The sequence below is a fragment of the Pelophylax lessonae genome, assembly GCF_965119305.1.
Source record: "Pelophylax lessonae genome assembly, chromosome: 2".
In the NCBI taxonomy this organism is placed as follows: domain Eukaryota; kingdom Metazoa; phylum Chordata; class Amphibia; order Anura; family Ranidae; genus Pelophylax; species Pelophylax lessonae.
In genome coordinates this window covers 259,284,005-259,300,528 of record NC_138769.1, presented here as the reverse complement: position 1 = coordinate 259,300,528, position 16,524 = coordinate 259,284,005, and the positions used below count along the sequence as shown (strand labels likewise).

The window sequence follows — 16,524 nt, the reverse complement described above, 5'->3', positions numbered from 1 at the left end:
TGAAGGTTCAGCATCACATGTGAGATTAGAGGCGTAACTAGAACCTTCAGGCCAGGCCTGGTGCAAGAAACCATAAGGGCTCCTTTTGACCCCCCTTCCATCTGAGTCCCAGGCTTCCAGTTCTGAGAGGGTTAAATACTAACAAACTCCTTGACAGGAAATTTACCAGAGTCCAATAGCTGTGGGGTCCAAAAATAGAAAATCTTATGAGAGATCCTCCACCGAAAGATGTACACACACTGACTCTTACCATCCAGAGTGGACCACAACATACAGTGACCGAATGCACTTCTTACCGAATCCAATCGATTGAACAGAAGCACTCTTCCACCTTCAAGCAGATTCCACTTCATATGACCCTCAATGGATATAATGTTCAATCCAGAGTGGACCACTACAGACAGCGGTCAAATGCACTGGTTACATACAGGATCCAATCGATCGTGCGGCAGCACTCTTTCACCCTTAAGCAGGTTCCACTTCATATGGGTCCTCAATGGATATAAGGTTCCAACATAGAAAGACACTTCATAGTGTAATATGTTCAGTATAAAATGTATTCGCATCCAGAAAACTCACTCGCCAAAAGGTAAGATAAAAACTTGCATGTGCTTCAATAATCCACAGGGGAATGTTTCCAACCATCAAGATGGCGGACCTCACTGCTTGGCAATGTCACGTGATCCTGCTCTACTCATCCGGTTTTGTCGTACCAATGTCATCAGGGGCGTGGCCTCACGTGTATTGAGACTTGTATGTGGTAGGGGCCAGCTATAGATAGCCCATGTCCCATGTGTTCCAAGAGCAGGAACTGTTCGTCCCACTGAAATAGGAAGTGATGCCGTGTCTGACCAAAAAGAGCAGATCTGAGGGAGTTGGAAACGGGAACCGGAAGAGTTCCGGTCGCTCAAAAATAGTTAGAGGTGGCCAGTTGGAAAACACATATACAGTACATGTAAACTCCAAAAAATGAAAGGTTACAAAGCAAAAGTTATAGGAATGTTCTGTCCCATATATAGATGGCCGAGCATGGTTGGTGCCATCTTGTGGTTGAAAACACTCAATACAATTTACCCAAAAAATGATTTCAATATATATCCCACATAAGAACCATAACCTAAAAACATAGAAAAAAAAATGTAACCATAATTGCCTGAGTATAGAACAAACTCTATTTAGGTTCATATATGACAGGCCAGAAAAATTAATCCATTGTTTATGAAGGCGTTAGTATTCGACTCTATTATAAGGCCATGAGGTCTGAATGATCTTAAATTAGATCCATCTAGTTTATAACCTGGAGATTTCTCTCCTTAAGTGACTTCCTCTCCAATTGACATTGAGCTGGTCAATGGCTATAAAAGATGTACCCTTAGGGTTTCTATTATGATAACGATCATAATGCTTGGAAAGGCTTTGGTTAGGGAAGCACTTTTGAATGTTAGCAAGATTCTCCTTTCTCCTGATCTAAAAAGTACGAACAGTGTTGCATGCCACATGGGCAAGTGATCATGTGTAACCGGTTGGGTAGAGCTGGATCACGCAACATTGCCAAGCACAGAGGTCAGCCATCTTGATAGTTGAAAATTTTCCCCTGTGGATTGATGCACATGCAAGTTTTTATCTTACCTTTTTTGGAGTTTTCTGGAATATAATACATTTTATACTGAACGTATTCCACTATGAGGTGTCTTTCTATCTATGTTGGAACGTTCTATCCATTTTACATTCAGCCTCTGTATGTAGTGGTCCACTCTGGATGGTAAGAGTCAGTGTGTGTACATCTGACGGTGGAGGATCACTCGCAAGATTTTCTATTTTGGACCCCACACCTTTTGGACTCATTCTGTTGAATTTCCTGTCAAGGACTTTGTTCGTTTGCAGCGCTGCACCTTTGCATGTTTTTATGCCAGTGTTCACCACTAGTGAATTGTACAATACTGTAAGCTCGGGTCTGCTGTTTTCAATAGTTCTGGGAATGTGTCCATGGACATCCTCCCACATGTCTCTTGGTCACGTATCCAGCACACAATGTGACTGCTGAGTCTTTCGGACACAGCTGATCACAGATCACGGTAAGGGGCCAATCACAGCAGCCCTTTACCATGTGATCAGCTGATCACATGTAAACAGACTTGCTGGTTATCAACAGTCCTTTCCTCACACGCTGTGTAAGGAAAGGAGAGCCGTTAACCGGCAAGACTGTCAGTACGTGTTTTACACTGATAACCAGGGCACTCAGTGCCACATATCAGTGCCTCCTTCCGCAGGACTCCCAGAGCATCCACTGACAGTTCCCCCCCCCCCCTCTCCTTCCTCACATGGATGGAAGAGCAGGGAGCGGATTGGCTCTTTCTCCTCCCGCCCCTCTCCTCCTGTGTATACCGCGAGAAGTGTGAAAGACGGGTGCTAAATGATCAAATTCACCTGCTTAGCTTCACACTTCCTGCAGTGCACACAGGAGGGGAGAGAGGAGAAGGAGCAGATCAGGGCTCCCCTCTCCCATCCGTGCCAGGGAGGTTGGAACTGTCAGTGTAGGCACTGGGCTGTATTAGAGAGACGCTCTCAGCTCCAGAGACCTGCGGTAAGAAACTACACTGGGGCCCCGGACAGTGGCAGAATGCCAGGGCCTGGTCACAAGTACGACCCTGGTAGTTTTGCCACTGTGTGGACATTATCTGGTCTGGTCTGATCTGGCAGTCTGCTGGCTGACACCTTCTTATCAAGGCATTTTGAGATTTCTCTACTTTTTCTACATTTTCCCCAAGAGGCAGCTCGCTGTTTGCATCAGGGCTTAGAGGAATAGAAAGGCAAGGTGCTGTGATGTTTTAGGTAAGCAATGCACAGACCCATGATGGCCCCTCCCACCAGCCATGATCTGCCGGCATTATATCATTATATATAGAAGCACATAGACCCAGTGATTGTCACTGGGTCTAAAATATGGTAATTAAAATAATATGGTTTTCAAAATATTGTCAGCATGTTAATGGGTAGGAAAGAAGGAATCAAGGAGGGGGGCAGGGCAGAGAAGGGGTGTGGGGGCAAGACAGGAGCAGAATAATTTCCTGAAGCTAGGTACACAGACATTTGACAGTTAAAAAAAAAAAAAAAAAAAAGGGCCTGCATTCGGCCCATGTGTATGTTGGTCTGTCCGACAGGAGCTGGCTGTTCAGCCGGCTTTTGTCAGGCTTGCATGCTGGAAAACCATCAGTCGACCGACTGAGCAGAGAGCCCTGATTGGAGTGCTTTGGTGGGGGGGGGGGGGGGCACATAGTATAGCAGCTCCGACCAGAGATGACCGTTTTTTTTTTCGTTCAAGTCACTGGGTTGAATGGAACAAAATGTATAGTGTGTACCAGGATTAAAAGTGGAAGTCTGGGCTAATACTATCTAAACCTAAACCTTCTCCCACCCCATTCTAAGCCCTATACTAACTATCCTGTAAAGGAAAGATGTCCATTCTTGCCCAATATAAGGGCGCTGGCCACATGATCAGCTCCCAGCATTGATTTCAGGGGAGAGAAGGGACAGCAGACAAGGGATGCCCCATAATAATTCTATTGGTGACGTCCCCACACAGGCCATGCACTTAATGCTGCTCTCTCCTCCCTAGAAAAAAATAAATAGCTAAAAGTGAACTGCAGCATATTGGGTAGATTGTACCCTCAGTTACTTACCCACTCATGTCACTGGATACAAATAGGGCTCTGTGTCAAATACAAATATATACAAAAGAGACAGTACCAGACAAAAGGTACAGTTAAAAGAACCACACTGATGAGCCTCGGGGGTATAGAAACCAGTCAGCTATTATATAAATGGATTCAAATTTAGAAAAATACAAAAATTTTGGTCACAGCATGGATATAAAAGCATAAATCTAACAAAACGCCACCTTCCATCACCATAAAAAAAAGACAGGTTGCGAAATAGCCCTAAACACATCACATTTATGCTTCATCTATAGACTGATCTATATGGATATTCACTAGGATTCAATACATTGGAGTTTGATGGAGATTCTATATCTGTTGATTTGATTGACTGCTCTTCATGCTCTTTGGATTCACTGCATCTATATGCCATTCCCAGTAGTGATATTGAGTCCAGATGCGACTTTCCTGAAGTGATCTTTTTAGAGCTACAGTATTTTGCTACCGCACCTGGGCTCTATGCACAATTTCTATGAGCGTTTTTGCCTAGGCCTTCATTTATCTAATGGGGAGTTTTATCACTCCAGGATATTCATAGGTGGAATATACCACCCCATATCTTTCTGTTTAGCATGTTTAAATTTACTTGGTTATTGGACTGTATGGATGTGTGTGAGTGTCTAGATACAAGTTTTGGTTATAGACAACAATGTTTTTTTATTTTTATTTTTATTTTTTTTATGGTCATGGAAGGTTGTGTTTTTGTTAGATTTATGCTTTTATATCCTTGATGTGACTAAAGTTGTATTTTTCTAAATTTGGATCTATTTTTCTTCAATAATGGCTGGTTGGTTTCTATACCCCTGAGGCTCATTAGTTCAGTTCTTTTGACTGTCCCTTTTTTCTGGTATTTTTTGTATATGCTCTCTCCCCTGATGCCGACTGCTGGGGAGATCACACGACCGTGCTGTAGCACCCTTAGATTAGGTAAGTATACACCTTTTCCTTTACAAGATAGTTAGGGCTTAGGTGGTCGCAGAATTTTGGAAGCCTGGACTTCCACTTTTTTTCGGCCTAAAGTGAAGATATCCGCGGACCCTGATGTCTTCCTAAGAGAAGCTGTAATCACTAGTATATACGGTCACCAGGAAACTTGTCACCCCCCTGGTGATAGTAATTATTGTAAGTAAAGCATAAAAATAAAAAGTAAAACATGTAATATTTAAAAAAACAAATACACCACTATACACAAACAGTGCAGACACACACTATGCATAAATATAGAACATTATGGTGAATATTTACTACACATATTATGTATCCCCACCTACATTAGAGTATTAAGAATAATTTGGGGGCTTCTTCACACCTTTCTGGTCTGTAGTGATGCATTAATACACATGCAATAAAGTACAATATTTCATGTAATGCGTCAAAGCCCAGTGTCATTTGACCCCCTTCCTGTAAACCCTGATGTGAAGGCTGTACCCCCCTCCTCCTTCACCCTGGACTTATAGGTAAAGACTATAGAGAGCTGCTGCTCCCTGTGGTATTTAGTAGGCCCCCCCCCCCCTCCCTTGCCAAAGGCAAAAATGACGTGACATCAATGGACTAGATCAGACACCTGGAAAAGGTATGTTTCTTGAGGGGGGATAGGGAGCAGCAAGGAATGGAACCAGAGAACAAAAATTAGCTGCCAGTGCAGAGCAAGTGACCAAAAAAAAGGTACTTGCACTTTTCTTTTTTTTTTTTCAGCGAACCACTAAGCATGGCATGTAAAGTTTGATGCCTTGCAGGGCAGTTTTGTTGCCATCCTCTAAAGTTGTGAATCCAGCCTTAGGGGCTTTATTTTATTATAATGGTAAATATAGAAAGATTTCATTTTGTTTTTTTTTTTTTTATTAGGATTTTCAAAAGTACAAACAGTCGAAAATGTGAACACATTATGTAACTGTGTCAGTCAATATTGCAAACAAAAAAAAATCAAACCGAGATACATAACATAGGATAATAGCAGTCAACAGTAGAGCATAGTGTCACATATTTAAATATGGAGGTTCGGAATCCTGCAGGTCTGTGAGAAGGTAGATACCTGTTCTGGAGTTGTGTGGAAGCGAGAGGGGTTCATAGAAAATGGGACAGAAGTAGAGATGCAGAGAATGATCAGGAGGGGCCCCACACCCAGGACACCCCAAGGGAAATTCACTGTGTCCGAAGGGCGCCCCCCCCCATCCCCGGGCCTCCCCTTCCACCTCCACTCCCTCCGTCACTGTTAGGTAATAATCATCAAGTTAGGTCGATCTGGGTATGTGTATAACTTATCTCCAAATGTGATAAGGAATGATTAGCCAGTGCTAATATTCTCTCATAGGAGTGGTTATCGTGCACGAGGGATACCAAGTCACCAAAAGTCGGGGTATGAACGGTTTTCCAGTGCCGCAGGAGAATTTGGCGGGTGGATAAAAGTATATGGGAGACCACATTCCTGTGCCACGGATGGAAGTTATTGATACCTAGATGTAGGGTGGCTAGAGAAGGGTCAGGCTTGGTTATGATCCCCATACAAGTGCAGATGAGTGCAAAAACTTGAACCCAGAGCTTGTTCCGTTTTGGACAGGACCATAGGGAGTGAAAGAGGGTTCCTACTTGTCCGCAACCTCTCCAGCAATTGGGCGAGTGTGTGGGTGACGTTATGGATAGGCAATAAGGGGTATAGTACCAGCGTTTCACAATGTTGATCGTGAGTTCCCACTGTGCGGAGCAACGCAAGCTTACGATAATCGTCCTTAAGGCCCTCTTCCAGTCAGTAAGATCAAAAGACGGCCTAGGTCCGATTCCCATTTTAACCATGGAGGGGGATTTGTTGGTTGTAAAGCTAATATGTAGAAGGTGATACAGCCGCGATATATGACCGTTTTTCGGGGAGGTAGGTGGGAGCATTAGTTCTTTCAGTTCTTCATGCACTGTGAAGGGTGGTAGGGGGTATTATGTAAGGAAATGTAGAATACTAAAGCAAGAAAAGTGGCCAAAGGTGTGAGGAGATGTCTGTCTGAAATTTCCGCTAGTGAATTGACGCGACCCTCGGATAGCAAATTGTGTACATATGAAATGCCTGAGGAGTGTAGGATATGGGTGTTCAGGTGAGGGGAGAAGATGGAGAAAAATGTCAATGTCGATTTTGTGCGTTAGAGGGGGCCCCCCCCCCCGAGGGCTTTAGGGTAGTGAACGTCCTCCAAGCTAAAATTGACGCCTGTATGGTTGGGGGAAGGGGTTTCAATTGTAGAGGGGTCTACTGGTCTGCTAAGAGTAGTAGAGGTAAATTTCTCTTACGTCCTCTGACAGTCGCCGCCCACTCATACAATCTGCACGTCTGAGTATTGGCCTTCTCCACAGGAGTAAGCTAGGCAGAAGATTTTGTTAGAATAATCACAAAAAACTTTGCATAGACACACCTACAGGGGGCTGTCCCTCTGGTCAATACCCCCAGCTAGCTGCATTCTCAATTCAGTTTGCTGCTGCCTTGCTTAGTAGTAGGCTGGCTTTTCCCTGACTGGGGCTGCGGTCTTAGCTTTTTTTTTCTTATGTTTTCTCTCTAGAAAAGTATTTTTTCTTTTAAAAGATAGCTTTTTATTTGTTCCTGCGCTTAGTCGGGCTTCGGAAGACTACAGCGTTTGCGGAGCTGGGAATCGCACTGGTTATCCTAGAACATTTCGGAATCCAAGCCTGCCATCGCATGTTAACAGGTTATTGGTACGCCCAGGCCTCGCAAACGACTATATCCCTGACCTCGGGGTCGAGCCTGCGAAGTTGCTATCTTCGCCGGGATGTCTCAACTGCGGTACGCCCGCGTGTTGCTAGCGTCCCCTTCGACTGACGGCACCCCCACTCAGGGTGGGAGGCTTCCTGTCACAGAGCGGTGCCCACGTTTTCACTGGACTGGTGAGTACCATGATACCCCTCTGTCTCTGACATGTCTGTCGGGTTATGTATGTGGGCCCTCTATTTTATGGGGATGGCAGTTCGGTATGGGTTCTGTGATGTCCCCCTCATGTCTGTAGTTGCGGTCCGTGTGTGTCCCTTCCTGGTTCCTTGGGGGGGGGGGGCGCTGTGGCGGTTCCACCGCTGTATGGGGGGTTTCGGGGGTCTCCTATGTCCCTGAGGTGCTTGTGCAATGTGGGTGTGGGGGCCGCTTTTGGCGCGAAACCGCGGCGGGAGCGAGCGGCGTAGGACTACGTCGCTTTGCCCAGCAGCGGCTGAGTGCCGCTGTAAATGTACGGTGGGTGGGGCTGAACTGTTTAAAGTCTTGTTTCTTTTTTTTTTTTTTTTTTCCCTATAAAATTAACAAACATGTCATACTTACCTGCTCTGTTGCAGTGGATTTGAACAGCGTGGCCCAAAACCTCCTCTTCTTGGGTCAGTCTATTGTGATCCTGACCCCTCTCTTCTGTTCAGTACCTCCACAGCAAGCAGCTTGTCCATTAAGACATGAAGCACTGCCCCAGCCCCCAATCTCCCCTGATTGGCTAGCTGACTTTGACAGCAGTGGCAGCCAATAGGACTGCTGCTGTGTCTTAGGATGGAGAATCTCGGATGGCTGAGACACTCGTGGACATCGCTGGACAGCGAGGGACCTCAGATAGGTGTTAGCGGGGCCGAGGGGGGCTGCTGCACATAGGTTTTTTATCTTAATGCATGCATTAAGATAAAAAAAAAACCTTCTGATTTTATAACTCCTTTAATAAATGAGGGGAAGCTCTACAGACTTCATTATCCAATCCTGTTGCAAGCAAAAATGTGGTGGTGTTTTCCTTGCATGTGATTGGGTATGCTTTGCAAAGTGAAGCTTCAACTTATTTACTAAGGTCTGGAGCAACTGCTCTTGCACGGTGCACAATTGATTTGCCTTTAGTAAATTAACCCCTAGGTCTCCAGAACCAGGGAATTATTTGTTCCTTTGAGACGCAGACAACCTTAAACTGCCAGGTGTTTTACCCTTCCATAATAGCAAAAGCTCAATAAAAGAAAAAAAAAAGTTTTTGGGCGTTTGATGTACTTAAAATCCTTCTTTCTCTTATGTCCTCCGACAGTCGCCACCTCCTCTAAGTCATCACTATTGGGTATTGACTTCCGCTCCGTAGGAGTAGCTAGGCATAAGACTTAGTCAGAAAGAACAAAGGCATTTGCATATACACACCCATGGGGGCTGTCCCACTAGGTCAATACCCCCCTGCAGTGACAACTCCCAACTCAGTTTCTTTCTGCCTAGCGCAGGAGTAGTTAGGCTTCCCTGTGCTGGGGCTACAGTCTCAGCCTATCTAATCTTTTTTCTTTGATTTTCTTTTAAAAATGTCAGTTTTTTCTTGCTTTACTAGCTGTTTATTTTGTCAGCTTTAGTTTAGTTGATTCTTCGGATGAAGATGGATTCATGCGGTGCTGGAATTCGGACTGACCGCCCTGGTTCTCCAGGGCAGAGGGTCAGATGGACCCCCAGCCCGCCATCAAGCGTTCAGCCATGGTTCGTCCTGGCATTATGAACGACCCATCCCTGCTCGCTGCAGGGATGCAGCCGTGAGGTGGCTACCTCACTGGACACATCTGCGATACTGCAGTGTTAGGTCCCTGGCTAACGGCACTCCCTGTCAGCTGAGGACAGCGGCTTTCCGTTCTGAGAGGCTCCCCACGCCATCTGGTACAGGTAAGTACTTCTGTGTGGGGCCTCTGTGTGGGGTGGCAGTCCTGTGTTGCTGTGTCCCCATGTCTGTGCCTGTGTGACTCCCTATGCGGTCCCTGCGGTGATCGCTTGTACATGCGCTGCGGTGCTGTGTGTTTTTGGGGGTCCCCTTCCCTGTGTCACTTCGGTGTTGTGGGGGTGCAGACTGTGTGTGTGGTGGCCGCTGCGGGGTAAAACCGCGCGGTCCGCCATTTTAGATATGGGCATGCAAGTTTTGGCTTCACTATGGGCAATACTACATGCTGTTTTGGCGCCTTCCGATGCCATTTTGCGGTGGCAGAACGATCGCTCCGACCGCATGTTCGGCAGCCATTTTGCCGGAGCCTTCCATTCAGTCCTATGGGGCAGCCATTTTCCCTGAGTCATGCAGCTTATAGTTCAGCCTCCTCTGACAGCACTTCCTTTTCCTCTGAGGCAACGACATCGGTGGTAACACTTTGGGCTCTGCAGGCTATCTCTCTCATTACCTTCTGTATTGTCATTTCTGGCTCAGTTTTTTCTTCTCCTGTTTGGGGGTCTTTGTCACTGTATCTGTAGCGGTGGGCTGCGCACTCCGCAGCGGTCTTAAAGGGGCAGTACAAAACTTATTGCACTGTTTCATCTTGGGCAATGGATTCTCAGGACAGCAAATTCCCCTCAGCTCTGGTGGGGGACCCCAGTTCTCCTGTGGCCCCTCTGAGACCTGATTTGGCCGCTGTAGTGGCGACCTTGGTGTCCAATACGGAAATGCTGATGGCTGAACGTGCTGCTAGAAAGAGGCCCAGATTGTCTCTCTTCTGATTCAGATGGTGATATGGCTGCTGCGGTGAGCGTGTCCTTTTCAGGGTCTCGCTCATCCTTGGACCCGCTGGGGTCTGAGGGGGAGGCGGAGGTGGAGGGGGTTGATGCTTCCTCCCCGGGGTCGCCCGAAGAGCGTACGACCATGAATGAATTGATAGTTTCTGTTAAGGAAACACTACATTTGGAGGATGAGCCCAATCCTCCGGGCATTGTGTCCTCATTTGGGACACACAGGACCCGCAAGTCGGCGCAGGTTTTTCCCTGTCCCGCTGAGTTTCATTACACTGTTAATGAAATGTGGCGCACTTTAAAACGTCCATTCCTGGTGCCTAGTCGGTTCAAATTGCTTTATCCCTTTGCACCGGCTACGGAATCGCGATGGTGTGTGCCTCCGCACTGTGGCCGTGCTAAACAAGGCTACCTTGGTTCCTTCTGAGGATACCCCGATTTTTCGGGATCCCACGGACCGACGGTTGGAGTCTCTAGCCCGCCATTCCTATACGGTGGCGGGCTTGTTGCTTAGACCCGTTTTCGCGTCCGTTTTGGTGGCTCAGGCGGTGGCGGATTGGACTAAGGTGCTTAGGAGCGACCTCGTGTTTGATGCTGTTCCGCCTGCCCGGCTGGGATATGGTGGATCAAATTCACCAAGGAATCATGTATTTGTGTGATGCGGCCTTAAATGAGGCCCCTTTAGTAGCACGCCTGTCCAGTGTCTCGGTACTCAGCCGGCGACTGATCTGGCTGAAGAGCTGGTCGGCTGACCAGTCCTCGTGGAAAACAGTTGCTGAATTTCCCTATGCTGGTTCTCCCCTTTTTGGCGAGGCGTTGGATACCCTGGTGAAGGGCGTCACAGGGGGCAAGAGCACCATGATGCCCCAGAACCCGAAGAACAAGTCCTTTCGTGGCAAGCGGGGTTCTGCGCCTCGATCCAATCAGGGGTCCTTTCGAGCCTTTCGGAACCAATCCAAGGGCAAACCCTTCAAGGGCCAGGGTAACCAGAAGAAGCCCTGGGTGGGCAAGCAGAAGTCAGGCAATGCCGGCTCGACGGGTCAATCCACCTCTGCCTGAAGGGACACCCTCACCCGTTTCAGGGGTGGGGGGACGTTTGCACGGTTTCCTCCAACCTTGGCTGCTCCGGATTTCGGACAGGTGGGTTCAGGAAATCATTCGATCAGGGTACAAGATCAAATTCATTTCCCGGCCGGCGGACAGATTTTTTTCCCTCCAATCTTCATATGCCTCCAGGGCGTCTGCAGGACCTGCATCAAGCGGTGCAGGACCTCCTTGCCCAGGGGGTGATTGTCCTGGTGCCTCATCGGGACAGGTTTCGGGAATTTTATTCAAATCTGTTCACTGTGCCCAGAAAGGAGGGCAAGGTATGTCCTATTCTGGACCTGAAAGCGCTGAACCGCTTTGTGCGCGTTCGCAAGTTCCGTATGGAGTCTCTCCGCTCAGTGGTGGCCTCCCTGAGTCCAGGGGAATTCCTGGCCTCGATAGATCTAAAAGATGCATACCTGCACATCCCCATTTTCGAGGGTCATCAGCGGTACCTTCGTTTTGCTATTGCATAGGACTACTATCAGTTTGTGGCATTACCTTTCGGTCTCGCTTCGGCTCCAAGGGTGTTTACCAAAGTACTGGCGCAGATTCTGGGCCTGCTAAGGGCACAGGGCTTTGCGGTCTTGGGGTACCTGGACGATCTTCTTCTGAGATCGAGTGTCATCCAGGACCTACTACGCGATCTCTCCACCACGGTGCAGACACTACAGGAGTTCGGATGGACCATCAATGTTCATAAATCGACGTTGTCTCCATCGGTTCGTCTTCCCTATCTGGGAATGATTCTGGACTCTGCTCAGGCAAAGGTGTTTTTGCCGGAGGACAAGCTCCGGACTTTACGGGACAAGATCAGGTCCCTCAGGGACAATCCGTCCTCGTCACTCAGGACCTGTATGCGGGGCCTGGGGTTGATGGTGTCGGCCTTCGAGGTGATTCCCTTTGCTCAGTTTCACACGCGGGCTCTCCAGGCGGAGATCCTGACCAGGGCGGACCCTCAGGGCGGAGGCCTCAGTCCCTGGATCTGAGCGTCTCACTGAGATTGGCTCTTCTGTGGTGGCTTCAGTCCCCGACGGTGTCGGAAGGCAAGTCCTTTAGTCCGTTGTTGTGGACGGTGATTACCACGGATGCCAGCCTGTCGGGCTGGGGTGGAGTCCTGGGCAACCTGTCTGCCCAGGGCACTTGGTCGGAGGAGGAATCCTCCCTCCCGATAAATGTGCTGGAATTGCGAGCGATAAAACTCTGTCTCTTTCAGTGGTCGGACCGACTTCGGGGCCGTCCTGTTCGGGTACAGACGGACAATGCGAATGCGGTGGCTTACATCAACCACCAAGGGGGCACCAGGAGTGCCCGGGCGGCCCGGGAGGTGACCGGCATTCTGTCTTGGGCCGAGACTCATGTCCCGGCAATCTCAGCAGTTCACATTCTGGGTGTGGAGAATTGGCAGGCCGACTATCTGAGCCGCCAGACCCTGGACCAGGGGGAATGGTCCCTGCACCCGAAGGTCTTCCACATGCTGTGGATCTGTTCGTGTCTCGGCTAAACCACAAGGTGGAAAGGTTCGTGGCAAGAACGCGCAATCCTCTGGCGGACACCTCGCATGCGTTGGTGGCCCCTTGGCATCAGTATCGTCTGATGTATGCCTTTCCTCCGATTCAGTTGCTATCCAGATTCCTCCGCAGGTTGGCCTCGGAACCGCACCTGGTGATTCTGGTGGCGCCGGACTGGCCACGCCGGTCCTGGTATGCTGACGTTGTTCACCTGGCAGTGGAGCCTCCATGGCGGCTGCCTCTGCGGGAAGATCTCCTGTCTCAGGGTCCGATCTTCCATCCTGCTTTACAGTCGCTGGCTTTAACGGCTTGGCTGTTGAGACCCAAGTCCTGAAGGACAGGGGTCTCTCCCCTGAGGTCATCCCTACCCTTGTCAAGGCTAGGAAAACTTCCTCTGGTAAAATCTATTACCGTACCTGGAAGGCTTATTTCGCCCGGGTGTGAGTCCAGGGGGTTCTCCCCTCGCTGGTATTCGGTGTCGAGAGTGTTGACCTTCCTCCAGTGTGGGGTGGACCAACGCTTGGCGCTGGCCACGATAAAGGGCCAGGTGTCTGCACTCTCTATTCTTTTCCAACGCCCTGTGGCGTCTCATTCTCTGGTTCGCACCTTCATTCAAGGTGTGCGACATTTGGCTCCTCCCAGGAAGGAGCCCTTACCTCCATGGGACTTGAACTTGGTTCTGTCCGTGTTACAGCGTGCTCCCTTTGAACACATCCGGGAGATTTCATTGCCTCTGCTGTCTAAGAAGGTTGCCTTTTTGTTGGCGATCACTTCGGCTCGCAGGGTGTCAGAACTGGCAGCGTTATCTTGCCGTTCTCCGTACTTGGTGATTCACAAGGATAAGGTGGTCTTGCGTCCGCATCCCTCCTTTCTTCCTAAGGTGGTCTCTGAGTTCCACATTAATGAGGAGATTGTCTTGCCTTCGCTTTGTACGAAGCCTAAGCATCCTAAGGAGATTGCTCTGCATTCCTTGGATGTTGTCAGGGCGATCAGGGCTTACCTGTCGTCTACAGAATCTTTCCGGAAGACTGATTTCCTCTTTGTCCTTCCTGAGGGACCTCGAAAGGGCATGGCTGCGTCCGCAGCGACTATTGCCAAATGGATCAGACAGACCATTGAGCAGGCTTATGCTTTGAAGGAACGGGTTCCACCCTTTCCTGTTAAGGCGCACTCTACCAGATCTTTGAGTGCGTCCTGGGCCTATTGGCATCGGGCTCGGTGGCCCAGGTGTGCAAGGCAGCGACTTGGTCGTCTGTGCACACTTTTTCCAAATTCTACAAGGTAGATGTTCTGGCATCAGCTGATGCCTCCTTTGGCCGCAAGGTTCTCAGTGCGGCAGTGCCATGAGGGACCCTTGTTTTTGTTATGGGTCCCTGGCTGCTGGTGTTTGCTTTCCTGGGCTGTTGCTCCTGTTGAGCTTTGTTTTCTGTTGCCCAGAAGGTTCTCTTACGGTGCGTGTAAGATTCCTTTCTCTGATGTGGGTACTGCGTTGCCTTTTCTACGGTTGCGTCTCCCACCACTCATGTATACACTGCTTTGGGACATCCCAATAGTGATGACTTAGAGGAGGCGGCGACTGTCGGAGGACGTAAGAGAAAACTGAATTTTTGTAAAATCTTACTGTAAAATGCCTTTCTCTGAGTCCTCCGACAGTCGCCGCCCCCGCCCCTCTTTTGGGGTTGTTGTCTTAATTCCTACTGCTATGCTACCAAACTGAGTTGGGAGTGGTCACTGCAGGTATTGACCTAGTGGGACAGCTCCCATGGGTGTGTATATGCAAATTCTTTTGTTCTTGTTGACTAAGTCTTATGCCTAGCTACTCCTATGGAGTGGAAGTCAATACCCAATAGTGATGACTTAGAGGAGGCGGCAACTGTCGGAGGACTCAGAGAAAGGAGTTTTACAGGTAAGATTTTACAAAAATTCAGTTTTTGCAGACATCTCATTTTCAGTTCTTCGTTTGTTTCAGCAGTTCCAAGTTGTGCACCTCCATCCGCTATAACAAATGGATCATTTAGCCCCGTAAAAGGAGTATATGCTTACCAAGACGTTGTAACATACCAGTGCAGTGATAAAACATTTGCACTCATAGGACCACCTTCTGTGACTTGCTCCTCTTATGGAAATTGGAGTTCTGATGCCCCTAAGTGTGTTGGTAAGTATATTTTGAATGGTGTTTTCATTCCCACAAAAAGTTGTTTTAGAAAATATACATATATTTTCAGATCTCACAAAGCCCTTTAGTTACTGCATTTCACAACATAGGCATGTTGTTTTAAATCAAATATGCACATTTATTACCAGTACCTTCCAATGATTTTCAGAGTTCTTAAAGCCTAACTTCAGTCTTTCACAGTTGTACAGGCTTCTGCCTTTACTGAAATTGATTTCACTGCACAGTAATTTTTTCCCAGTTCCAAAAGGAGCTTCAGCAAGTCAGACATGCAAGCAAGCAGAAGTGCAGTAAGATCAGGATTTTTATTGCCTCAAAACATATTTAAAACCCTTACTAGAAACGGAAGTTATGTAAACTCATCAAATCACATCTGTGTTCAGCGGGCTCTGTGCGAGCTTGCTTCATTTACTGGTTGGAGGACATCCATCTAATGCTTTAATCCCTATCCTCTCTGTCCCTGGCCTGCCCCTTTAATTCATTGGTTTTAAGTTCTTTAAATCATGAAGGTTCAGCATCACATGTGGGATTAGAGGCGTAACTAGAACCTTCAGGCCAGGCCTGGTGCAAGAAACCATAAGGGCTCCTTTTGACCCCCAGGCTTCCAGTTCTGAGAGGGTTAAATACTAACAAAGTCCTTGACAGGAAATTTACCAGAGTCCAATAGGTGTGGGGTCCAAAATAGAAAATCTAATGAGAGATCCTCCACTGAAAGATGTACACACACTGACTCTTACCATCCAGAGTGGACCACAACATACAGTGGCCGAATGCACTTCTTACCGAATCCAATCGATTGAACAGAAGCACTCTTCCACCTTCAAGCAGATTCCACTTCATATGGCCCTCAATGGATATAATGTTCAATCCAGAGTGGACCACTACAGACAGCGGTCAAATGCACTGGTTACATACAGGATCCAATCGATCGTGCGGCAGCACTCTTTCACCCTTAAGCAGGTTCCACTTCATATGGGCCCTCAATGGATATAAGGTTCCAACATAGATAGAAAGACACTTCATAGTGTAATATGTTCAGTATAAAATGTATTAGCATCCAGAAAACTCACTCAAAAAAAGGTAAGATAAAAACTTGCATGAGCATCAATAATCCACAGGGGAATGTTTCCAACCATCAAGATGGCGGACCTCACTGCTTGGCAATGTCACGTGATCCTGCTCTACTCATCCGGTTTTGTCGTACCAATGTCATCAGGGGCGTGTATTGGGATGCCTTATATGTGGTAGGGGCCAGATATAGATAACCCATGTCCCATGTGTTCCAAGAGCAGGAACTGGTTGTCCCACTGAAATAGGAAGTGATGCCGTGTCCGACCAAAAAGAGCAGACCTGAGGGAGTTGGAAACGGGAACCGGAAGAGTTCCGGTCGCTCAAAAATAGTTAGAGGTGGCCAGTTGGAAAACACATATACATGTAAACTCCAAAAAATGAAAGGTTACAAAGCAAAAGTTATAGGAATGTTCTGTCCCATATATAGATGGCCGAGCATGGTTGGTGCCATCTTGTGGTTGAAAACACTCAATAAAATTTACCCAAAAAATGATTTCAATATATATC

General features: G+C 47.8%; 1 protein-coding gene across 3 annotated transcripts in view; it reads left to right on the top strand.

Annotated features, from left to right (window-relative positions):
• The window catches only part of LOC309548571 (complement component receptor 1-like protein), a 588,839-nt gene that overhangs the window by 202,376 nt on the left and 369,939 nt on the right, over positions 1 to 16,524 (top strand). For 2 of the 3 annotated variants that reach the window (XM_082248544.1, XM_082248543.1), the window contains exon 8: positions 14,743 to 14,928. The exons of the other annotated variant lie outside the window; for it this stretch is intronic. In XM_082248544.1, coding sequence (XP_082104670.1) covers positions 14,743 to 14,928 — 186 coding nt within the window. The remainder of the gene's footprint in view (positions 1 to 14,742; positions 14,929 to 16,524) is intronic. 3 annotated transcript variants of the gene reach the window in all.